This window comes from Piliocolobus tephrosceles, chromosome 1, assembly GCF_002776525.5.
Source record: "Piliocolobus tephrosceles isolate RC106 chromosome 1, ASM277652v3, whole genome shotgun sequence".
Lineage (NCBI taxonomy): Eukaryota > Metazoa > Chordata > Mammalia > Primates > Cercopithecidae > Piliocolobus > Piliocolobus tephrosceles.
This window is the reverse complement of record NC_045434.1, coordinates 182,364,672-182,387,944: the sequence shown is the minus strand read 5'-3', so window position 1 is coordinate 182,387,944 and position 23,273 is coordinate 182,364,672. Positions and strand designations below refer to the sequence as shown.

General features: G+C 43.3%; 1 protein-coding gene across 8 annotated transcripts in view; it reads left to right on the top strand.

Annotated features, from left to right (window-relative positions):
• The first annotated feature begins 1,474 nt into the window (after positions 1-1,474).
• Positions 1,475-23,273, top strand: part of CAP1 (cyclase associated actin cytoskeleton regulatory protein 1) — a 33,952-nt gene continuing 12,153 nt past the window's right edge. Inside the window, exons 1-3 of one of the 8 annotated variants that reach the window (XM_023221244.3) lie at positions 1,475-2,099; positions 20,884-21,008; positions 21,876-21,976. In XM_023221244.3, the coding sequence (XP_023077012.1) occupies positions 20,897-21,008; positions 21,876-21,976 (213 nt within the window). In that variant the 5' untranslated portion in view covers positions 1,475-2,099; positions 20,884-20,896. Of the gene's footprint in view, positions 2,118-20,883; positions 21,009-21,872; positions 21,977-23,273 lie in introns of all 8 variants that reach the window. The other 7 variants (XM_023221240.3, XM_023221238.3, XM_023221243.2 and 4 more) reach the window with 7 other exon arrangements.

The following is a 23,273-nucleotide window of genomic DNA, read 5'->3' as shown; positions in this document are numbered from 1 at the left end:
CCAGCCCTGCATGTGACGGATGTTCTTAAACTATCTTCCAATCTCCTACTGGAGTTACAAGTGCATGTATCTAGACTTCTTAAAAGATCGGACATTCCTTAGGGCAGGGGTTGTAACTTAAGTCATGTGTACATTCTTTATAATGAAGCATTTTACAAAGTGATTTCACATACATTACTGCTTCCGTTTCTCATTACAGCCCTAGGAATATTCCCCATTTGATAGATGAGGAAACTTTCTTCCTTCTCCTTCCTGCTTCTTCTTCTCTCTCCTCTTCCTCTAGAATGCATGTATGGTCTATGTTCCTTCTGTCCCTAATCCAGAAAGAGATTTAGAAGAACCAAATGCAGAGTCAAAGACTATATCCAAATATAACGAGTTTGTGTGTGTGTGAGACAGTGTTTTTAGTTAAATGTCAATATTTAAAATATACTATGACTTTTATACCATATTTTTTCATGTTGTCATGTTCTTTTAAACATGCTGGGAGCCATATAGTTAGGAAGAGGCCCAGTAACCCGTCCAAAGTAACCTGACCAAAGTCTGACCCCTGGTAGAGGGCCTATGCCAGCACTGGAACCCAGTGTGTCTCCAGATCCAGGCATTTACCGCCTCAAAACTGCCTCAAATGACTGCAGTGTGGTCTATCACAGGAGCTAATTAAGCTCATGGGATTTAGAGTCAGACAGATGTGTTTCCTTCAGTTTCAACAGTTATTTTCTGACCTTGGCAAGTTATTCAGCTTCCTTATTTGAAAACCAGAGGACATAATGGTACCAACCACCGAGAGTTGCTATTAGGAGTAAATGAAAATACGCTTGAAGAACTCAGCATAGGCCTGGCAAGTAGTCAGCGTGCAGTAGTAAATGGTAGCTGTTATTATAAGAACTTTAGTTGTTGAATGATCGACTCTGGCATATAACTCCTGCATTCAACTTGAAATACGGAGCTGTCACAGTCTTTCAGCTGAAGGGGCGGGAACTGTGGCACTCGCCAGTTTTTTCTAGAAATAAATCTTTGTGGGAGGATAATGACCGGTTGGAGAGCGTGAGTCTTGAGGGAACAAAGATCGGATCTCCAGGCCCAAGGAGCAAGGAAGTGAATCCTCCCCTGCGCGCGGCAGCCACCGTGCGGAACCTTCCCTTGAACCGAGTAGCAGCCGCCTGGGCCCGCCCAGCCCAGGGCGAGGCTGCCTCAGAAGCTGGATTTCGGCGTGGTGGGTGCAGGATCTGCTTTAATTTTGCTCATCTTATTCTCGGGGACCACACCCTGCGCGCCGGGAGGAAGGGCTCCAAAACCACAAGGGCGGAGGCTCTCGCGCTGCCCCAGACCTGACCATCTATGGTCACAAAACACACCGACCAAACAGGAAGTGGGGTGAGAGCGGAGGGTTTCTTTCGACTGCCAGCCGGGCTGGAGCTGACCCACAGCGCCCTCGCTGACCCCCACACCCTGCGCCCAGTCTCCGCAAGTCCTCCCACAACAATGTCCAGACTAATTGCCTTCCCACGTCACAAACGGGGAAACCGAGATATGCACGCCCAGAGACAGGGGAGCTTGGCCTCGATCCCCACCAAGAGCTGACTGCCGACCGGATTCCTGCCCTCAGAGAATCCTGGACCCCAGTCGTTCCAAGACCCTTTCCGGACTGCAGCGGAAAGGAACCGGCCTCTGCCACTGAGACCAAACTGACAGAGAACTGGCCACTCTTCCGTTCGTTCCAGAGAGGAGCTTAGCCAGGGACTTCTGCCCTTCCTGCGCCCGGGCCTCGGGGGCGATTCCGGTAGGTAAAGCGGACCGAGGGTGTGACCTCGCTTGTGAGCCCGCCCTCCCCGCGTCGCTCCCGCCTTGAGGGCGGGGCTCTTCCCCAAGTGCTCTCTGTGCAAGCCGGGCGGCTCTCTCCGGGGCGTGGTGAAGGGGGGCGGGGTCATGAGCGGGGCGGTGAGACTTCCTGCCCAGTCGCGGGCCAGCCTAGCGCTTCAGCCGGCGGCTCATTTCCGGTGGGGGTGCCGCGCCCAGTGAGGGCCCGGAAGTGGGTCGCGCGGAGATTGCTGGGCGGTTCTTGCCGGAAGCGGAGAGCGGCTGATCGCAGTCCGGAGGTGAGGCAGAACTCTGAGGTGAGGGTGTGCAGCTTGGTAGGGACTGGGGTCTCCTCCGGGGCCCATCGGCCCCTGGTGTTGTTAATGGCCTTTCTGGCCTGCGCGCGTGTCGTGAACCCTGCCAAGAGGGCCGGGGCTGAGGCCCTCAGGCCGACCCGGACTCCTGGGCGCGGTCTCTTGAGGTGGGGCCGGGGTGAGCAGCTGAGTCCGGTTGCCCGGGGGAGGCCCCTCTGCCCGATTTCGCAGTGCCGCCCATCATTTTCAGCGGAGGCCTGATTCTTCAGGTGCTCTGACTGGAAGGAACCTCCGAGATCGGAGAGTCTTCCCTGTTCCCTGTTGATGCTCCCATTGAACTGATGGGTAAATTGATCCCTAGAGAAGAGGCTAGTCCGAGATATATAGCGAGTGAGGAAAATAATCAGAATCATGATCCTGGTTCCTTAGATGACCAGCCCCGGTTCCTTCCCTTGTTCCTTCCCTTGTTGCTCGGAACCTCTCTAACTTGGGATGGTCTTCCGGTCGGTGTTGCCCCTAAGGCTGCTGCAGGTCAAAGGCCATCGCTGCGTGGAACTTTTTTTTCCCCTTTTCCCAAATTGAGCCGTTTGAAATGCCTAGGGAGTTTTTAAAAGAGAGGCGGGCAAATGCTTGTATTTATGGGCAGATATCCTCCTTTTCCTCCTCGGCTGCTGCTCTTATTTTGAAAAGCTAGGCTAACTTTATTGAAGGTGTGTACTTCTGGACCTGAAACCAGACGGCTCAGGTTTGGTCTGGCCTCAGTGCCAAGTGTCTATGGCCATAGGTACCTTATTTAACTTCTTTGAGCCTCCTTTTGTTCATCATTTAAGTGGAGATCTCTGCTGACCGCACAGGATTAAATTCAGCGTAACAAATTGTGTTTATTCTGTGCCAGCATTTTCCCAGATGCGGGGAATGCAGCTTTAAAACAAAACAATATAGACCCTGCCCGCATGGAGCTAGCACTGTTTACAGGGATGTTTAAGAAATAATTATGTTGATGAGAGTTAGGAAAGAACAGGGTGCTCTGAAAGTATGTAACAAGGGGTTCAGGAAAAGCCCTTCTGAAGAAGCAGAGTTTTTAAGATGAATTTTGAAGGATAAATAGGAATGTGTTCAAAGAGGGGAATGAGAACATTTGAGACAGGTTAGCATCAGGACTGTGTCAGTTGAAGCTCTTTGTGGGAGCTCTCTTCAAGTGAAAATCCGTGGATAAATCAGCACATTTATCATTTACCAGACTTTAATTAATTAATTTATTTGTATTTTTAGTAGAGATGGGGTTTCGCCATGAAGGCCAGGCTGCTCTCGAACTCCTGACCTCAGGTGATCCCCCACCTCAGCCTCCCAAAGTGCTGGGATTACAGGCATGAGCCGCCGTGCCCGAACACACCAGATATTTATTAAGACCTTAGCATGTATGAGGCACATTTTAATGAGACAGCCTTTGTAGCAAAGAATGCAGTTCTTCTGGAGTTTACAGTGGGAGAGGAAATAGACAAGTACATGAGGGATGGCTTACAGTTTCATAGCGCATAGCACAGGGCTACAAGAGCACAGAGGAGAAATACCTGAGCCAATTGTCCAGGCTTCCAGGAGGAAATGGGAGGCTAACTCTTGAAATATTTATTTAGCTACATAGGGAATCTGGAAAAGGGATTTCCAGGCAGAGACTACTACAGGTGCGAGGACCTGGAGAACTGGACAGCTGAAAGACCACAACTAGTTCAGTGTCACTGGAATTCTAGTAATGGTTGGGGAAGTGGAGGAAGTGAGATGTGGTCAGGTCAGTCATATGTGGAGGACATTGTAAGTCATGCTAAGGAATTTGGATTTTTACCCTGAAAGCGATAGAGATGCTTTGAAGGGTTTTATGCAGGAAAATGATGTCATCAGATTTATATTTTAGAAAGTTCATTCTGTCAGGTAGGAGGGGACCAGGCCTATGGGGGAAGTAAACCAGTGTTTGGAAGCTCTTGCTGTAGACATGGCCTGAACTAAGACGGTGGAAATGGGAATGGAGAGGGATCATATGTGAGCAATATTAAGAAGATAGAATCCATAGAATTGGAGGCTGATTATGGGAATGAAGAAGTAAGAGTAGCACGATTGCCTGGCTTTGTGGCTTAGGGAACTGGGTAGTACCATTCAGATAAAGAGTATGAGAGGTAAATTAGGGAAGTGACATGGGAAAAAAATGCATTTTAAATGTTTTTAGTTTGAGGTGTTTGTAGCACATCCAGGCAAAGTTGTCTAATAAGATGGGTCAGTTAAAGGAAACAGCAAGAGTAAAGATACGGAGACAGGAGAGGGCCTAAATTGTTCAGTGAAATACTGGGGCTGGGAGTTTTGCAGAAGACCAGACTGCAAAAAAGGTTAGATGTCAGCCAAGTTGTGAAGGGCTTTTGTTTGTTTGTTTGTTTGTAGTTTGTTTGTTTGTTTTGAGACTGAGTCTTGCTTTGTTGCCCAGGCTGGTGTGCAGTGGCACTATCTCAGCTCACTGAAACCTCCATCTCCCGAGTTCAAGCAATTCTCCTCTCTCAGCCTCCCGAGTAACTGGGATTACAGGTGCACACCACCATGCCTTGCTAATTTTTGTCTTTTTAGTAGAGACAGGGTTTTACCATGCTGGCCAGGCTGGTCTCGAACTCTTGACCTTGTGATCCGCCCGCCTTGGCCTCCCAAAGTGTTGTGATTACAGGTGTGAGCCACTGTGCCCGGGGTAAAGGACTTTTAATGCCTTGTTGAATTTGTTTGGATTTGATTTTGTGGTTGGCAGTTTGCTGATTGATTTGCCTAGGTCCAGCATAAATAAATTTCTGGGCCGGGCACAGTGACTCACACCTGTAATCCTGACACTTTGGGAGGCTGAGGTGAGCAAATCACTTGAGATCAGGAGTTCAAGACCAGCCTGGCCAACATGGTGTAACACCGTCCGTCTCTACTAAAAATACAAAAATTAGCTGGACATAGTGGCACACACCTGTAATCCCAGCTACTCGGGGTGCTGAGGCAGGAGAATTGCTTGAACCCAGGAGGTGGAGGTTGCAGTGAGCTGAGATTGTACCACTGCCCTCCAGCCTGGGTAATAATGAGACTCTATCTCAAAAAAAAAAAGAAGAAAAAAGGAGTTTCTTGCTTTTTCCAGAAATACTTCCTCAATTGGGTGGGCATAATTGATATCTCAGAGAAGTTTAAATAAAATGGTAGCAGTGAAAGTACTTTGTAGAATACAGCCTGATGTGCAAACCAAAGGTGGTGATGTTGTTAAGATTCAGTGAGTATATTTTTGCTTTGGAGGTTAGCTATTGAGTCTGTAAAATGTTTTGTTTCCAACCTACGGATGATCTTTTATTCTCACAGATGATCTCTTATTCTCACCCTTTTTCCTGGTTGCAGTTATTTTTTTTTAGCTTTTAAAAAGTGACTTTCTTGAGGCTGAATTAGAGACTAACCTGGTCAACATAGTGAGACCCCTGTCTCTACAAGAAAAAAAAAAGGTGACTTCCTCTTTTCAGTTTTTTGTGAAGTATTGTGAATCAAAGATTTTTCTTTTAACTTAAGCAAATGCAAAGTGTCACTGGAAGCTGAACCTCTGGTTTGAAATTTAATGCTGAGATTTGAAATCTGAGAGTTCTTGAGCGGTATCTTACCCAATCCTAGTGATTATTCCTTTGAAATGTTGCCATCAGTTTCTTTCTTTATTTGTGCTAACCTGGCATTCATGACCTATACTTCAGCTTCTCTGTGACAACCAGACTAATCTTTAATTTAAAGTTCTCTAAGAAGAAGCATTTTTCATCTTGTTACTCTTCACAGACTTCGTATTTGCAAATAATCAATTCTAGACTCTTTGGTCCATCTTACAGAGTTCTCCACAGTTTAGGCCCTTATCTTAATTTTTATTAGATGGTACAGGTTGACTTTCTAATTTAGAAAGTCCTGAACTAGCATTTTACTTAACCTTTCGCACCTCCCTATGCTCCTTGTTAAATCAGAACAGGGTTTCTCAACATTGGCCCAGTTGACATTTTGGGCCATATAATTCTTTATTATGGAGTTGTCCTGTGTATTGTAGGATATTAAACAGCATCTGTCTCTACCTAGTAGATGCCAATAACACTTCCTCAGTTGTGACAATCAAAAATGTCTTCAGACATTGCCATATGTCTCCTGGAGGACAAAATTGCCCCTGGTTGAGAATTGCTGCATTAGAAAGTATCGTAGCTATGATTGTGCAATGTCCCCAACTAAATTCTGTGAGAGCAGGCCCCATAGCCCTACTTAGCACAGTCAATGGTACATGATAAGCACTCAGTACCCTGCAATGAATGAATCATTTGTTTTTGTTGAAGCCTCAAGAAATTACCCTTCAAGGAATTTCTGGGTGTGCAGGTTAGAGTACAATGTTGCAGTCATGGCTCACTGCAACCTCCAACTTCTGGGTTCAAGTAATCTCACCTCAGCCTCCTGAGTAGCTAGGACTACAGTGTTTTTTCTTACTTTTAAAGGTTTTTTGTTTTTTTGAGATGGAGTTTCACTCTGTTGCCCAGGCTGGAGTGCAGTGGTGCGATCTAGGCTCACTGAAGCTTCCCCCTCCCGGGTTCAAGCAGTTCTCCTGCCTCAGCCTCCCAAGTAGCTGGGAATACAGGCACACACCACCACACTCAGCTAATTTTTGTATTTTCAGTACGGACAAGGTTTTGCCATGTTGGGCAGGCTGGTCTCGAATTCCTCAATGGAACCACCCACCTCAGCCTCCCAAAGGGCTGGGATTACAGGCATGAGCCACTGCACGCTTGGCCAAAAGTTTGATTTTTTTTAGAGATAGGGTCTCACTATGTAGTCTGGGCTGATCTCAAACCCCTGGCCTCAGGTGATTCTCTGGCCTCAGTCTCCTGAGTCACTGGGATTACAGGCATGAGCCACCACACCTGGCAGATGTGATCTTAGAGAAATGCCATTAATTTAAGTACTAGAAGCAAGCTGCTTGTTTGCAGTATAAGTCAGCAGATTTCCCTCTCTATTGAAAATTATGTAAATTCCTGTTTTGTTCACGTTGCTTGTATTCAGAGTGCTTGGTTTTAGTGGACAGGGACTATTTATTTTATTTTTTATTTTTGAGATGGAGTTTCGCTCTTGTTGCCTAAGCTGGAGTGCAGTGGCACGATCTCGGCTCACCTCAATCTCTGCCTCCCGGTTTCAAGCAATTCTCCTGTCTCGGCCTCCCAAGTAGCTGGGATTACAGGCATACGCCACCACGCCCAGCTAATTTTGTATTTTTTAGTGGAGATGGGATTTCTCGTTGTTGGTCAGGCTGGTCTCGAACTCCCAACCTCAGGTGATCCACCCACCTCGGCCTCCCAAAGTGCTGGGATTACAGGTGTGAGCCACCGCGCCTGGCCGGGACTATTTATTTTAAAGTTGCGTATATGCTGGGCGTGGTGATTCACACCTGTAATCCCAGCACTTTGGGAGGCCAAGGTGGGCAGATCACCTGAGGTCAGGAGTTTGAGACCAGCCTAGCCAACATGGTAAAACCCCGTCCCTATGAAAAATACAAAAATTAGCCAGGTGTGGTGGCGTGTATCTGTAATCCCAACTAGTAGGGAGGCTGAGGCAGGAGAATCACTTGAACCCCGGGAGGTGGAGGTTGCAGTGAGCTAAGATCGCACCACTCCATGATCTGTGCCAACCTGGGTGACAGAGCAAGACTCTGTCTCAAAAACAACAACAACAACAAAAAACAAACACTAAAGTTGCATATAGTTTATGGAGTATTCACATTTATTTTAGTTGATAAAATTATACAGTCATGTGTTGCTTAATGACAGGAATACATCCTGAGAAATTTGTCATTAGGTGATTTCATCATTGTGGGAACATCATAGAGTGTACTTGCACAAATTTAGATGGTACTGCACATCTAGACTATATGGTGTAACTTATTGCTCCTGGGCTACAAACCTGTATAGTATGTTACTGTATCTAATACTGTAGGCAGTTTGTAACACAGTGTAAGAATTTGTTTATCTAAACTTTTTTTTTTTTTTTTTTGGCACTGAGTCTCACTCTGCCACCCAGGCTGGAGTGCAGTGGCATGATCTTGGCTCACTGCTCACTGCAACCTCTGCCTCCCGGGTTCAAGCAATTCTTCTGCTTCAGCCTCCCGAGTAGCTGGGACTACAGGCGTGCAACAACACGCCCGGCTAATTTTTGTATTTTTAGTAGAGATGGGGTTTAACTATATTGGCCAGGCTGGTCTCAAACTCCTGACCTTGTGATCCGCCAGTCTCAGCCTCCCAAAGGGCTAGGATTATAGGTATGAGCCACCCATTCCTGGCCACATTTTTAAAGTACAGTAAAAATAGGGTATTGTAATCTTATGGGACCACTGTTGTATATGTGGTCCATCATTGACCAAAATGTCATTACGTAGTGCATGACTGTAGTTTCATAACCTTAAATTAATGCAGCTACAGCATTCACCATGCAATTTCTTCTTGATGTACTGTATGTTAACCTGATAAAAACAAAGTTCTAAAAATATGCCTCAGCTACAGTGCTGCTTTATTTGCCTTGTATTACCAGACCTTTTGTGCCAAACTTTTCCATTTGGCTGGAAAATAGTTGAAATGTTTAATGGAAGGAGCAGGCTTGCTTTGTTTTGTTTTGTTTTTTTCCTCCAGAGGGCATTGAAATTCCTATACTTTAGTTAATTATAGACTTACAATATTTCCATATTTCTACTTGTAGATGAATCATGGCTAAGGACAAACGTCATCCTTGAATCCATCTTTAAATATGAGAGTGGGAAATGCTGTTCTTTTAAAGCAACTATTCAAGCTGAAATCAGCCAATACGGTTTTCCCTTATACGCTATAAAACATGTAGAAGTAGAAGGGGACTGCTGAATGCTCTGTGCAATTAGTCTTCATAATATTCTTTGAACGTAGGAGAGAAGAGAACCCATGACCACACAAAGTTACCTGTTTGCCCCAGACATTGAAACAGCTAGTTTCCAAGTCTAATTTCACTTTATACACTAACTTTACTCCCTCCTGGAGTTTCAGATAAAGGACATGTGTAAGGAGGGAACAGGAGACAGGTGTTGATAATGGGTTGGATTCCTTCCCTCCCTAGAAGATAGGCCTTTCTTTTTAAATCTAAACCTCGGGTGGCAGTGACTCAGGCACTAAATGTCATTGGTTTAATCAGTGAAACCAAATGCTTAGAGAAGAACAGTGGCTCCTGATTTAGGTGGCATCTTTTTTTTTTTTTTTTTTTTTTTTTTTGAGATGGTGTCTTGTTCTGTCCAGGCTGGAGTGCAGTGGGCTGACCTCGGCTCACTGCAACCTCTACCTCCCGGGCTCAAGCAGTTCTCCTGCCTCAGTCTCTTGAGTAACTGGGATTACAGGTGCCCACCACCATGCCTGGCTAATTTTTTAATTTTTGTATTTTTAGTAGAGAAAGGGTTTTGCCATGTTGGCCAGGCTGGTCTCGAACTCCTTACCTCAGGTGATCTGCCCTTCTCGGCCTCCCAAAGTGCTGGGATTACAGGCATGAACCATTGTACCTGGCTTAAATGGCATCTTTACTGGGGCAAAGTGGTTCCTGTTATTTGGTTTCTGTGGTAAGCCAACTTGTATCTTCTGGTAGCATGTGTAGGTTTTACTTTGTGACATGTTAAAACCTAGTGATAAGAATTTATTAGAAGTAGTACTAACTAATAAATAGTTTAGAAGAGATACCCAAGTAGAGATTTTTATTATCATTATAAAAGATTATATGTTAAAAGAAAGTTTGGAACACTGAGGTAGAAATTGTCAAAAACCCCATCACCCAAATGTAACAAATATTGTAAATTTTGTGTTCAAGTTTTTTTCACACTCCATTTAGCTGTTCCTCTATAATTGGAAGTCCAAGATAGATATAGATAGATCGATAGATCTAACATTGCAGCAAACATCTCCATGCTTATCACTTTTCTCACATTATGATTTACTTTCTTAGGATAAAACCTCAGGAACAGGATTACAAAATTAAGGGCAAGAGAAGCATTTTGGAGCAAATCAGTTGGGCTACCATAGTAGACAGGCTGATTTGTACGGTTGCTTTATTTTCAATTTTACTTAAGGATGATGACTTAGAAAAACAACTATGGGACAAAGTAGAAAACATTTCAAGCATAGCAACTTCCTACTCAAGTGGAAATTCATGCTACTGGCTTAATTGCCTGGTGGGATGTGACAAGAACTGCACGAGTAACCTGGTTCCATTTACTTCTGAATGACTTCCTTGAATAGGCAGAAGGAATTGGGTTAAGTTGTTAGAAGTATGAGAGTGTGAAGCAGCTTTGGCAGGAATCACTAGCCATTTCTGATTTTTTTTTTTTTTTTTTTTTGAGTCAGAGTGTCTCTCTGTCGCCCAGGCTGGGGTGCAGTGGCGCGATCTCGGGTCACTGCAACCTCAGCCTCCCGGGTTCAAGAGATTCTTATGCCTCACTTCTGGCATAAGATGGTGTTTTTACAAGATGATTTCTAGGATTACAGGCGTGCACCACCATGCCTGGCTAATTTTTGTATTTTTAGTAGAGACGAGGTTTCGCCATTTTAGCCAGGCTGGTCTCAAACTCTTGACCTCAGGTAATCCACCTGCCTCAGCCTCCCAAAGTGCTGGGATTACAGGCATGAGCCACTGCATCAGGCCTGGTTTTTTGGTTTCAAACCACAGTAGACATTGCTGGAGAATCAAGCTCATAGTTTCTTTTTGCTCTGCATGATATCCCTCTAAGAGCTTGTCTATTCTCGTGACTTCATGACAGTTCTTTGCCAATGATTTGCAAACATTATCTCCAGTCTTGATTGTTTCCCAGGTTTTATTTCTAAATACTCACTAGTCATTTTCACTTAGAAGCTTTGTCTTCTTTTCAAACCCAGCATTTCCCAAACTGACCTCATCTTGTTGCCCTAACTAGAACATGCCACAACCCATTTCTGCCCATAATGTCATTATTCTCTTAAGGCCCCCATATTTGCAAATCTACAGTCATCTTTGTCTCCCTTCTCTGAATGCTACTGTGCTCACAGTCAGTACCATACAGTTAGTACTTGTTCTCAGTTTAATGCACACTTGTTTCATGTGACCTCCAAGGGCAGAACCAAGATTCGTGGGTGGAAGTTGCAGGGAGGCAGATTTGCCTCCATATAAGGAAGAACTTTTTAATACTTTGAGCTGTCTAAATGGAATGGGCTGCCTCTAGAAGTCTTGGGTTCTCCATCACTGAAGGTGTTTGAGCAGAGGCTGCCTGACTAATTGCTAATTGAAAGGACTGTTCTGGCATAAGATGGTATTTTTACAAGATGATTTCTAGAATCCCTCTAATCCTGAGAACCAGTGAGTCAATAGAAGGTAGTTTTGTCTGTCCTGCTCTCCTGTCTCTCTTTGACTCCCTTAGGACAGGGAAACTATTTTACCTTTCTTTTATATTCCGTACAGCACTTAATTCAGGTGCTGGTCTCTTAATTGCCTAAAGATGATTATTTACAGGTTAATTGATTCTTTTCATTTTGTTCCAATATTTGGTTAGACACCAGATGTTGTGGATTTTTTTCCTTTGAAACATCTTTTGTAGGCTGGGCACCGTAGTTCATGCCTGTCATCCCAGCACTTTGAGAGACCAAGGCGGGTGGATCACCTGAGATCAGGAGTTCGAGACCAGCCAGACCAACATGGTTACGGTGAAACCCTGTCTCTACTAAAAATACAAAAATTTACAGGGCGTGGTGGTGCATACATGCCTGTAGTTCCAGCTACTCAAGAGGCTGAGGCAGGAGAATCACTAGAACCTGGGAGGTGGAGGTTGTAGTGAGCCGAGATCATGCCATTGCACTCCAGCCTGGGCAACAGAGTGAGACTCCATCTCAAAAAATAACAACAATAATAAATAAATACAAATATCTTTTGTAGTAGCCTTATTTTACAGCTAGATGAATAACAGCTTTTAATCTAACTTTCTAGACCCTAATATCATCACTTGTCTCCACATCCCATTCTGTTTATCAGAGTACTTGTAAGCACTTTGCTTTCATCATATTATTCTTTCACTCTCAAAACCCTTGAATGACTTCACATTTATCACAACATCAAATTTAAATTTTCCCTGGCTTTCAGTGCCCTCCATAATCTGGCCCAGCTTGCTCATGCATCTTTGTTTCCTATAATACTCCATGTTCTATACAGGCTAACCCACTCACATTTTCTGTGCATAGCCTGCTTGGTCTCCTTTTTTGCTTTTGACTTGCTCTGGAATGGCTTCCCTTTTTTCTCTTACCTCTTCAAGATGCCTCACTTCCCTCCTGAAACCAAACTACTGCCAGTCCTCATTGATTTCCTCTGAACTCTCAGATCATGTAGTAATTTATGTAACTCAGAACCATAGCAACAACATTCTGTGAAGAAAAATCTGCAAGAATAGGCTGATAATTTAACTTCCCCTAATCCAACTGGATATTCCCTCAAAACCTTTAAAAATATAGGCTGGGTGTGGTGGTTCACATCTATAATCCTAGCACTTTGGGAGGCTGAGGCAAGAGGACTGTTCGAGCCCAGGAGTTTGAGACTAGCCTGAGCAACATAGTGAGACTCTGTCTCTACCACACACATACACACACATACAAAAAAAGCAAGGCATGGTGGCATGTAGTTATAGTCCTAGTAGTCCAGCTACTCAGGAGGCTGAGGCCAGGAGGTCAAGGCCGCAGTGAGCTGTGAACACACCACTGCACTCCAGTCTGGTCAATAGAGCCAGTTTTTTTGTGTTTTTGGTTTTTTGTGTTTTTGGTTTTTTTTGAGACGGAGTCTTGCTTTGTTGCCCAGGCTGGAGTGCAGTGGAGCAGATCTTGGCTCACCGCAAGCTCCGCCTCCCGGATTCATGCATGCCATTCTTCTGCCTCAGCCTCTGGAATAGCTGGGACTACAGGTGCCCACAACCACGCCCAGCTAATTTTTTGTATTTTTTTTTAGTAGAGACAGGGTTTCACCATGTTAGCTGGGATGGTCTCAATCTCGTGACCTTGTGATCCGCCCGCCTTGGCCCAGCTGGTTTTTTTTTTTTTTTCTTTAAATAAAAACCAAAAAACTTTAACAAATATAATCTACAGTATTTATTCCATTCACATTTTATTTTGTTGTCCTAACCAGTATGTGTGCTTCTGGAAGGGAGGGACCATGTGTCGTCTGTTTCTTCAGTAGGCCCACAATGCTAAGCACTTTGATTTTATTAGCATCTTCTATATGCCTAGTTTTTCTAGGTACTGGAAGATACAGTCAGTGCAGGAGGTAGAATGGATGAATTCCCATCCTTGAGCCTATATTCCAGTACATAATATGTAGTGCTCACATTTTACATTTGAATTGCATTTTAAGACTTCTGAAGTGATAACTCGTATCTATGAAATCACCTCTTTTGATCCTTATATATCTCTGTATGCTAGATGAGGATTACAATCCGTTATGTGACTATGTAAAGTTACACAGTATGTACAGCTTGGGACTCAGGCCTCAGTCTCCTAATTTTATTTGGATTTGTGTAATTTTGACCACCTCTGTTTCTGAAGCTTTTATAAGATGAATGCTTAAGTAGTTGGGAATCCAGACATTCATTTATGGAGGTTTACATATAGTTCTTGGTTATTGACAATTAGAAATGGCAAGGAGCAAGATGAGGCAGACATACAGTTCTCTGCTCTGATACTTCTGTATTTGGGAGAAGTCTTATTTACTTATTTTAATAAAAGAGATGAGGTTTTGCTATGTTGCCCAGGCTGGTCTTGAACTTCTGGCCTTAAGCCATCCTCCTGCCTCGGCCTCCCAAAGTGCTGGGATTATAGGTGTGAGCTATCATGCCTGGCCTGAGAAGCCTTATTTTAAACATTTGCTTTCCAAATATGTCTCATCTATCCTATATGTGATTGAAAAAAGTTGGCCTCCATGGAGAAAATTAAAAGCAGAAAAATGGAAGATGCTGGCTGGGCACGGTGGCTCACACCTGTAATCCCAGCACTTTGGGAGGCCAAGGCGGGTGGATCACTAGGTCAGGAGATCAAGACCATCCTGGCTAACACGGTGAAACCCCATCTCTAATAAGAATACAAAAAATTAGCCTGGTGTGGTGGCATGCACCTGTAGTCCTAGCTACTCGGGAGGCTGAGGCAGGAGAATTGCTTGAACCCAGGAGGTGGAGGTTGCAGTGATCTGAGATCGTACCACTGCACTCCAGCCTGGGCAACAGAGAGAGACTCCATCTCAAAGAAAGAAAAATGGAAGATGCTAATAATGTAACTAAAGACACCATAAAGAGGCCTTGAGCCCATAGTGCCGTGCTTAGCAAACAAGTCAGGACTGGATACTATGATAAACCATGTAGTCACTTAATTTCTTAAAAGCCATTGTGGAGTAGCGAGAAGAGCTGCAGAGTAGGATTCAGAATATTTGTGCTCTAGGCCTGGGTTCTTTACTCACTGGTTGTTTGATCTCTGGCAAGCTTTTAACTGCTGTGAATGTCAGTTCAGTTTCTTCATTCTAAAAACAGGGATCAATGTCTGCATAACATACCGTGCAGGATTATTTTAAGTCTCAAAAGAATCAATAGATTAATAATCGTAAGCATTTACAACTATAATTATTATATTTAATTAATATTATATATTCTAAGAAGAGTACTTTCCTTATGGTACTTAGTTTGAAGATCTCTATATCAGTGTGATTTGTGCCTGAGAAGGCAATATTTATTTGAAAGGAGAGTTTGTAAGGTCTTGCAAAAGCAGATAAGTAAAAAATTAAACAAAAAAAGGAAAAAAAAAAAACACTTCTCCACGGATTCGATAAGGAAGATAGCCACGCTGTGTTGAGGGGAGAGTGAGTAAGAGCCTTTATTTATTTATTTTCTTACTTAAACACCCTTATTAGCCTACTGTTCTTTTTTTTTTTTCTTTTTTTGAAACATAATCTTACTCTGTTGCCCAGGCTGGAGTGCAGTGGCGCAATCTCAGCTTACTGCAACCTCCGCCTCTCAGGTTCAACTAATTCTCGTGTCTTAGTCTCTTGAGTAGCTGGGACTACAGGCACACACCACTACGCCTGGCTAATTTTGTATTTTTTAGTAGAGATGAGGTTTCACCACACTGCCCAGCTGGTCTCGAACTCCTGAGTTCATGTAATCCACCCATCTCGGCCTCCCAAAGTGCTAGGATTACAGGCGTGAGCCAAACACACAGTGTTTTTATTTTTATTTTTATTTTTATTTTTATTTTTATTTTTTTTTGAGACGGAGTCTCGCTCTGTTGCCCAGGCTGGAGTGCAGTGGCCAGATCTCAGCTCACTGCAAGCTCCGCCTCCCGGGTTCACGCCATTCTCCTGCCTCAGCCTCCCGAGCAGCTGGGACTACAGGCGCCCACCACCTCGCCCGGCTAGTTTTTTGTATTTTTTAGTAGAGACAGGGTTTCACCGGGTTAGCCAGTATGGTCTCGATCTCCTGACCTCGTGATCCGCCCGTCTCGGCCTCCCAAAGTGCTGGGATTACAGGCTTGAGCCACCGCGCCGGGCCACATACAGTGTTTTTAATGCCTCGTATGTTTATAGTACTGGAATTACAGCGGCAAGACATGGTCCTTGCCTTAGGGTGGCTAGTTGCCTGTTGACTAGAGGAGATCAGATGCATTCAGGGGAGTATGGCCATAAACTCTTAGACTCTGAAGACTATTAAATAAATTATTTTATTTTATTTTATTATTACTAATGTTTTGAGACAGAATCTTGCTCTGTCACCCAGGCTGGAGTGCACTGGTACAATCTTGGCTCATTGCAACCTCCCCTTCCCAGGTTCAAGCCATTCTTGTGCTTCACCCTCTGTAGTAGCTGAGATTATAGCACGTGCCACCATGCCCAGGTAATTTTTGTATGTTTAGTAGAGACGGGATTTAGTAGAGACGGGGTTTTGCCATGTTGGCCAGGCTGATCTCAAACTCCTAGCCTCAAGTGATTGCCTGCATTGCCCTCCCAAAGTACTGGGATTACAGGCATGAGCCACCACGCCTGGCCAAAAATGATTTTAAACCAGTGTGAGCAGTGTTGTGACAGAGATAAGTGCATAGTGTTGAGGTAGCACATACTAGAAATACTTCCCCAGGAGGTGATACCTTAGCTGAGACTTAAAGGACAATAGGAGTTCTAGAGGGGCAGATGGGAAAGGGAAAACATCTAAGCAGAGTGGATAGCATTATAAAGGCTCAGAAGTGAGAGAAAGCATGACTCCTTCTGGAAAACGCAAGTAGTCCTGGGTTACTGTAGTGTGCTAAGGAAAGGTACAGCAAGAGATAAAACTGAGAAGTGGCAGAAGATTAAGCAGGACCAGATTAGAGGAACTCTTGTTTGGACTTTACCCTGAACGCTCTGGGGTGTGTATCAAATGCAGCTGTAATATTATATCTCAAATGCAAATATAATTATAAATATTTCTTTAATGCCATTCAGTACTCTGGGAAATGTTGAGATATATCACTCTGACTATAATATGGAGAATGGATGAAGAAAGTTTATTACTGTAACTAGGGGAGACTAGCTAAGAAGTCATTGCAGTAATCTTGGTGAAGTCTTGATATCCTTTTTTTTTTTGAGACAAGATCTTGCTTTGTTGCCCAGACTGGCGTGCAGTGGTACAATCATGGCTTACTGAAGGCTATACCTTCTGGGCTTAAGCCATCCTCCTACCTCAGCCTCTGAAGTAGCTGGGACCACAGTTGTACGCCACCATGCTTGGAAAAATTTTAAATTATTTTTGTAGCGACGAGGTCTCCCTATGTTGCCCAGGCTAGTCTTGAACTCCTGACCTCAAGCAACCCTCCTGCTTTGGCCTCCCAAAGTGCTGGGATTAGAGGAGTGAGCCACTGTGCCCAGCCACTATCCTAACTCTTACCAGTCAGGATGGAGGCAAGGGGCATCTATTCATAAGCCTATGGATTTTAATGACTGATAAGATGTTGTGGGGGAGTTTGTGGAATCCTTACTATTTTCCAGGACTGTGCCAAGCACTTCTGCATGGATTCCTTCATTTATTCTCACTGAAGCCCTTTGGATTTTTGTACTATTATTGTCTTCATTATAAAGATAAGGAAATTGAGTCTCAGAAAGTTTGATAACTCCTTATAGTCACAAAGCCAGTGCATATTGTTATTGAAACCTCCAATCTCTCTGATTTCCTCTGAAGAACACTCTTCTTTTTTTTTTTTTTTTGAGATGGAGTCTCGCTCCGTCACCCAGGCTGGAGTGCAGTGGCACGATCTTGGCTTACTGCAAGCTCTGCCTCCCAGATTCATGCCATTCTCCTGCCTCAGCCTCCCAAGTAGTTGGGACTACAGGCGCCCACCACCACACACGCCCGGCCAATTTTTTGTATTTTTAGTAGAAACGGGGTTTCACCATGTTAGCCAGGATGGTCTCAATCTCCTGATCTGGTGATCCGCCCACCTCGGCCTCCCAAAGTGCTGGGATTGCAGGAGTGAGCTACCGCGCCCGGCCTAAAGAACACTCTTACCCACTATATAATACTGCCTAACAGTTTCCAGTTACTGACTTGATCAATCAGGTGATTGATGGCAGTGCTAGAGCAATGTTACGGAAGGTGATTTCTGTTTTTGGACATTTCAGGTTGCCTTTGGAACATCCAGATAGAGATGTCTAGGTGAAAGCTGGATTTTTTTTTTTTTTTTTTGGAGACAGGGTCTCACTCTGTCACCCAGGCTGGAGTGCAGTGGAATGCAGTGGTACAATCACTACTCATTGCATCCTTGACCTCCTGGGCTCAGGTAATTCTCCCACTTCAGCCTCCTGGGTAGCTGGGACTACAGGTGTGTACCATCATGCCTGACTAATTTTTTTTTTTTTGTAGAGATGGAATTTTGCCATGTTGTCCAGGCTGGTCTTGAACTCCTGGGCTTAAACACTTCCTCCCACCTTGGTATTCCAGAGTGCTGGGATTATAGTTGTGAGCCACAGTACTTGACCTGAATCTAAAATTTAATCCAGATGAATGGCCTGAGCTAGATGGATATGCTGCTGTGGTAGTCTTTAGTCTATACGGGGTTATGGTGGTACCACCTGGCAAATAGGCTGGCATTACTACAATGAGGGTAGTAATGTAGGCTTAGGAGTGTACATGACCACCTGAAGAATGTACATGTGTATAGGGAATGAGAAAAGGTGTATCTTTCACATTACAATGTCACACTTCAATTCTGGACATTGTTTTCCATAACATCTCAAATCTCATCTTACTCCCACCAAGAACAAAAAAACAGTTTCTGTTCTTTTGTATTTGGTTAGTGGTAGAATGAGATTAGCTATAAATGGTAGCTGTATTGTCCTTTTTCATTCTGCTTAAGTCAGACAGCAGACTGTAGATTGTTTAGCAGCGAAAGCCTACAAATACAAGTGAAATATGGAAAAAGGGAGCCAAAGTCCCATGAAGCTCTATTATTCAGCATTTAAGATTGGTAAATGTTCACAAACTCTGGCAGCCTCTAGCAACACATGTACTGTGTCTTCATGTTAACAGTGGTCTCAACCTGAAACATCCATGTATGAAGGAACCCGTTTTATAACAGAACCGAGTGGTATCTGTTCATGGAAGGTAGCATAGGAGTTTATTGCATTCCTTGCCTTTTCCCCTGGATTTATAGCATGGTGGATTGTATGTATATGTGAGTCTGTGCCTTGATCAGTATGCATAATGGAACAGGGCAAGAATTCAGATATCAGTTGATAGTGTCATAACATCAGGGAAAGTGTGTTGACTGCTTATGGTCTTCTCTATTTGAGAGTAGGACATAGACCTGGAAGCTTCTGCTGCTGCTGCAGGCCAGGGAATGGAAAGGTTTGTTTGGTTCTCATTCTCATTTTTTTTCTTTGCTTCTCTTTTAAACAACACTTTCTGACAAGTGATTGGGTCCACAGAGACCAGAGCTTGTACACAGAGAAGAATGGACAGAGATTATATTGTTTTCCTTACTTTATCTTGCGAGCTGCTTATCTCTTCCACAGGGAGGACAATGTGTTAAACTGAGATAATTCTGGCATGCTGTCATCTTTGGGGGAATCATAATTGCTGTGGTCATTTTAGGCAGCTTCAAGGGAGTTGAGTTCATTCAGCTTCAGTTACCTGAACTGAATTCAGTTACCTGAATCGATGCTTTCATGAAATGGAATCTTTTCCAAGTCAAAGCTTGGATTGAAATTTCACTGACTGGTTTTTATGAGATCACTTAGGGTCTCAAATACTTTATGTAGCAGTGCATTGATCACATTTTACTCTTATGTGTGACTTATGGGCAGCTTTTAGCACCCTTGTCCCTCTGGAGTTTTGGAATGCTATTTGTGAGGTTCATAACTTCATAAATATTTATTGAACATCTACTACCTGCCAGGTAGTAGTCTAGATGGTAGAGTATACAATAAGGAATAAGCTATATAAGGTCCTTTCTCTCTTGGAGCTTACTTTCTCTGGGATATTAGACATTGAATTAGGCTAGTTCAGATAAGATAGTACTTGTGAAAGATCTGTAACAAGTTCTTTTGGATGTGTCTAGTGTCCTTCCCTACTGCATGTCCAGATCTTTCTCATCTTCATTTGAAGGCTGGCTCAAATGGCAGCTTCTCCATCATATCCTTATCTGATCCTTCCAGCTGATATATTCCTTCCCTCTTTGAAATCTCATGCCTCTCTATCAGCAACTTTCTTATGTCACCTTAATATTTTTTTTCTATTTGTTTCATAGTTGTTAGTGCATATGTTAAGTCTCCCCATTAGACTATAAATTATTGAGGGCATACTGAGCACAGTGGCTCAAGCCTGCAATTCAAGCACTTTTGGAGGCCAGGGCGGGTGGATTACTTGAGGTCAAGAGTTCGAGACCAGCCTAGCCAACATAGTGAAACCTTGTCGCTACTAAAACTACAAAAAATTAGCCGGGCATGGTGGTGCGCACCTATAACCCCAGCTACTTGGGAGACTGAGGCAGGAGAATCCTTTGAACCCGGGGGGGCGGAGCTTGCAGTGAGCTGAGATCCTGCCACTGCACTCCAGCCTGGGTGACAGAACGAGACTTTGTCTGAAAAAAAAAAAATTTATTGAGGGAAGAGTAAATATCCTGTTCATCTTGGTTTGGGATATTTCACATTCAGGCAGAGGATGTTGTGGGAAAAAACACACTGAACTTAGAGCCAGAAGATGAATTGAGTACTGGCTTCTCTATTCAGTGGCTGTGTGACTAGGCAAGTCATTTAACTTCACTGAAACTAAGTTTTCTATCACTAAGCATGTAGTAATCATCCTTCTGTTCCTGAATAGTTGTCGGGAGGCTCAAACTGAGATAATATATGTGACTATCCTTTGCAAATTCTAACTTTCCACACACAGTATCATAGTAAATACTGAGTATTTGAATGAGTAAGCATTTACTTTAGTGAACACCTTTTCCTGAGCAGTTCTCTTGCTTACTGAGGTCTTTTGATTTTGTAAATATACTAGACTACTTTTTTATCTGATTTTTTGTATTGTTCATTTTGCAGATGACATCTTAATTTTATTAAACTATTCTGTTCCTGAGAATTGGCATCTTCTTCATCCACCTGGGGGTGACCAGGAATTTTCTGTTTTTCTCTCTGTAGGTGCTATTTAATATTTAAATAACAAACGACATTTGATCTGTTTCAGCAGGTGGTCCATTATGGCTGACATGCAAAATCTGGTAGAAAGACTGGAGAGGGCAGTGGGCCGCCTGGAGGCAGTATCCCATACCTCTGACATGCACCGTGGGTATGGAGACAGTCCTTCAAAAGGTAAGCAGTCCACAGCCCAGCAGAATGCTTTCTTTGAGTGTCTTGGCCTGAAAATTTTCTATTATTCTCTCCTTTGGAGCTAACTTCCCAAAACTTAATCTAGATGGTTTATCTTTTGTAATTTGTATTGCTGTGAACAGATAAGAGAGGAAAGGAAATGACTTGTACAGGGAGGCCTGTGGTTAAGTTATTTTAACACAAGAACTTCCTGCTTGTGTGATATTTCCTGTTCTTTCTTTAGCAGAATGACTCCAATGTAAGTCAAATGACAAGTGATAATAAAATTCCTCTCTCCAAACAGCTGGCAAATTGGACATTTTGCACATGCAGCAATTGAAACATAGAATGTTAGCACTAAAAGAAACCTTGGAGGATCATTTTGTTTATTTTCATTTTATAGATAAAGAAAATTGGCCGGGCGCGGTGGCTCAAGCCTGTAATCCCAGCACTTTGGGAGGCCGAGACGGGTGGATCACGAGGTCAGGAGATCAAGACCATCCTGGCTAACATGGTGAAACCCCGTCTCTACTAAAAAATACAAAAAACTAGCCGGGCGAGGTGCGGGCGCCTGTAGTCCCAGCTACTCGGGAGGCTGAGGCAGGAGAATGGCGTAAACCCAGGAGGCGGAGCTTGCAGTGAGCTGAGATCCGGCCACTGCACTCCAGCCTGGGCGACAGAGCGAGTTTAGTCAAGGTCACACAACCAGTTAGTGGTGATACTGAACCTAGAACCCAGGTTTCCTTACTCCTGTTCCAGTATCCTGTTGACTGTATTACCTTGCCTCCTCACTTTCATATAGAAGCACATTTTAAAGAAGCCTCCTTCTGATGCATGGCTGATTCTTCGTGGTGTGTTTGTCTTTAGCAGGAGCAGCTCCGTATGTGCAGGCATTTGACTCACTGCTTGCTGGTCCTGTGGCAGAGTACTTGAAGATCAGTAAAGAGATTGGGGGAGATGTGCAGAAACATGTAAGGATGTTTTGCCCTTTTCCCCTTCTTTTAAGGACTGACAGCTTTCTTCAGTCAGCCAAGGTCCTCATCCATGGTTTAAGAGCTCCTTGAGAAGTGCCTCTTGGTTTGAAGCATTACACATGTTATTTTTCTTTTACCTGTACTGAGGAGTTCAGTCCAGCCACAGAAACGATTCCTCCTATTTTTCTAGGCCCCTTGCTTTTATCACATATTTGTACAGAAAGCTTGCTTGGTACATAAAATATGGTTCTGTTCATCTTAGAACATGCACTAGTTTGATCCCAACATATTATATAATCAAACTTACAGTGGCTTATTTAAAGGAGTCATTATCATGACTTAGCATTTATAAAACTATGCTTGATAGTTATTAGTTATGCTAATGTGGGTTATTTTCACACTTAACCCACAGCAAGAATATGAAGTAGGCAGTGACAGGTGCCTTTCCTCCCACCTTCCTTTATGCCTCCTACGTCATCACCACCACTGCCTACCCCCACCCCACACTCACATATACATTTCTACCTCTATTTTTGGGACCCAAAAAACCTTCCTGCTAGCTCACCGAATGATCCTTTATAAACAGTAACCATGCTCGGGATCTTCTTCACCTAAACCTTTCTCCAAGACTGGTTGCTTAGGTTTTGGAAAATCTATTTTGAGCCTCTCAAATACCATCTGTTGCCAATCGTTTTAGCTCTAGAGAGTGGGACTGGGACTTTAATAAGGGTGTGGAGGCTTGCATTTTTACTTTATACAGTTCTGTAACATTTGAAAAAACTTTAAAACATTTATCATTTGTGTTTTAAAAATGCAAATCCAGAAAAAAATAGATTTCTTTCTTTGAATTTTTGTATTTTAATAGTGCTTATAGTCTCATGTTTCTTAAATTCTTTTGACTACGAATGACCCTTAGAAATAAAGAACATATTTGTAACTAAAAGTTTCACAAAATGATATTTATACTACTTCTGCTATACTTTTTTTTTTTTTAACTTTTTATTTGGAAATAACTTGAAGTTGGTGTGCTGCACTCATACTTTTGTTGTATTAAGCTCACTAAATTGATTTAATTATTTATTAATGGGTCATGGTATCTAGCATTTGAGAGATAGCTTTAACCTAAAGGAGTAAATACCTTGAGAATTTTCGGCATAAATTTAGGCCTTTGCCTTTACTCCTGTCTCCAATTTTTGAGAAAAGAAAGGTGTTTTTTTGGTTGCTGTTTGCTTTATTTTGCTGATGTGAAATAGGAAGGATTTTTCAGTGCACAGTATCACAATGCATGTGTAAG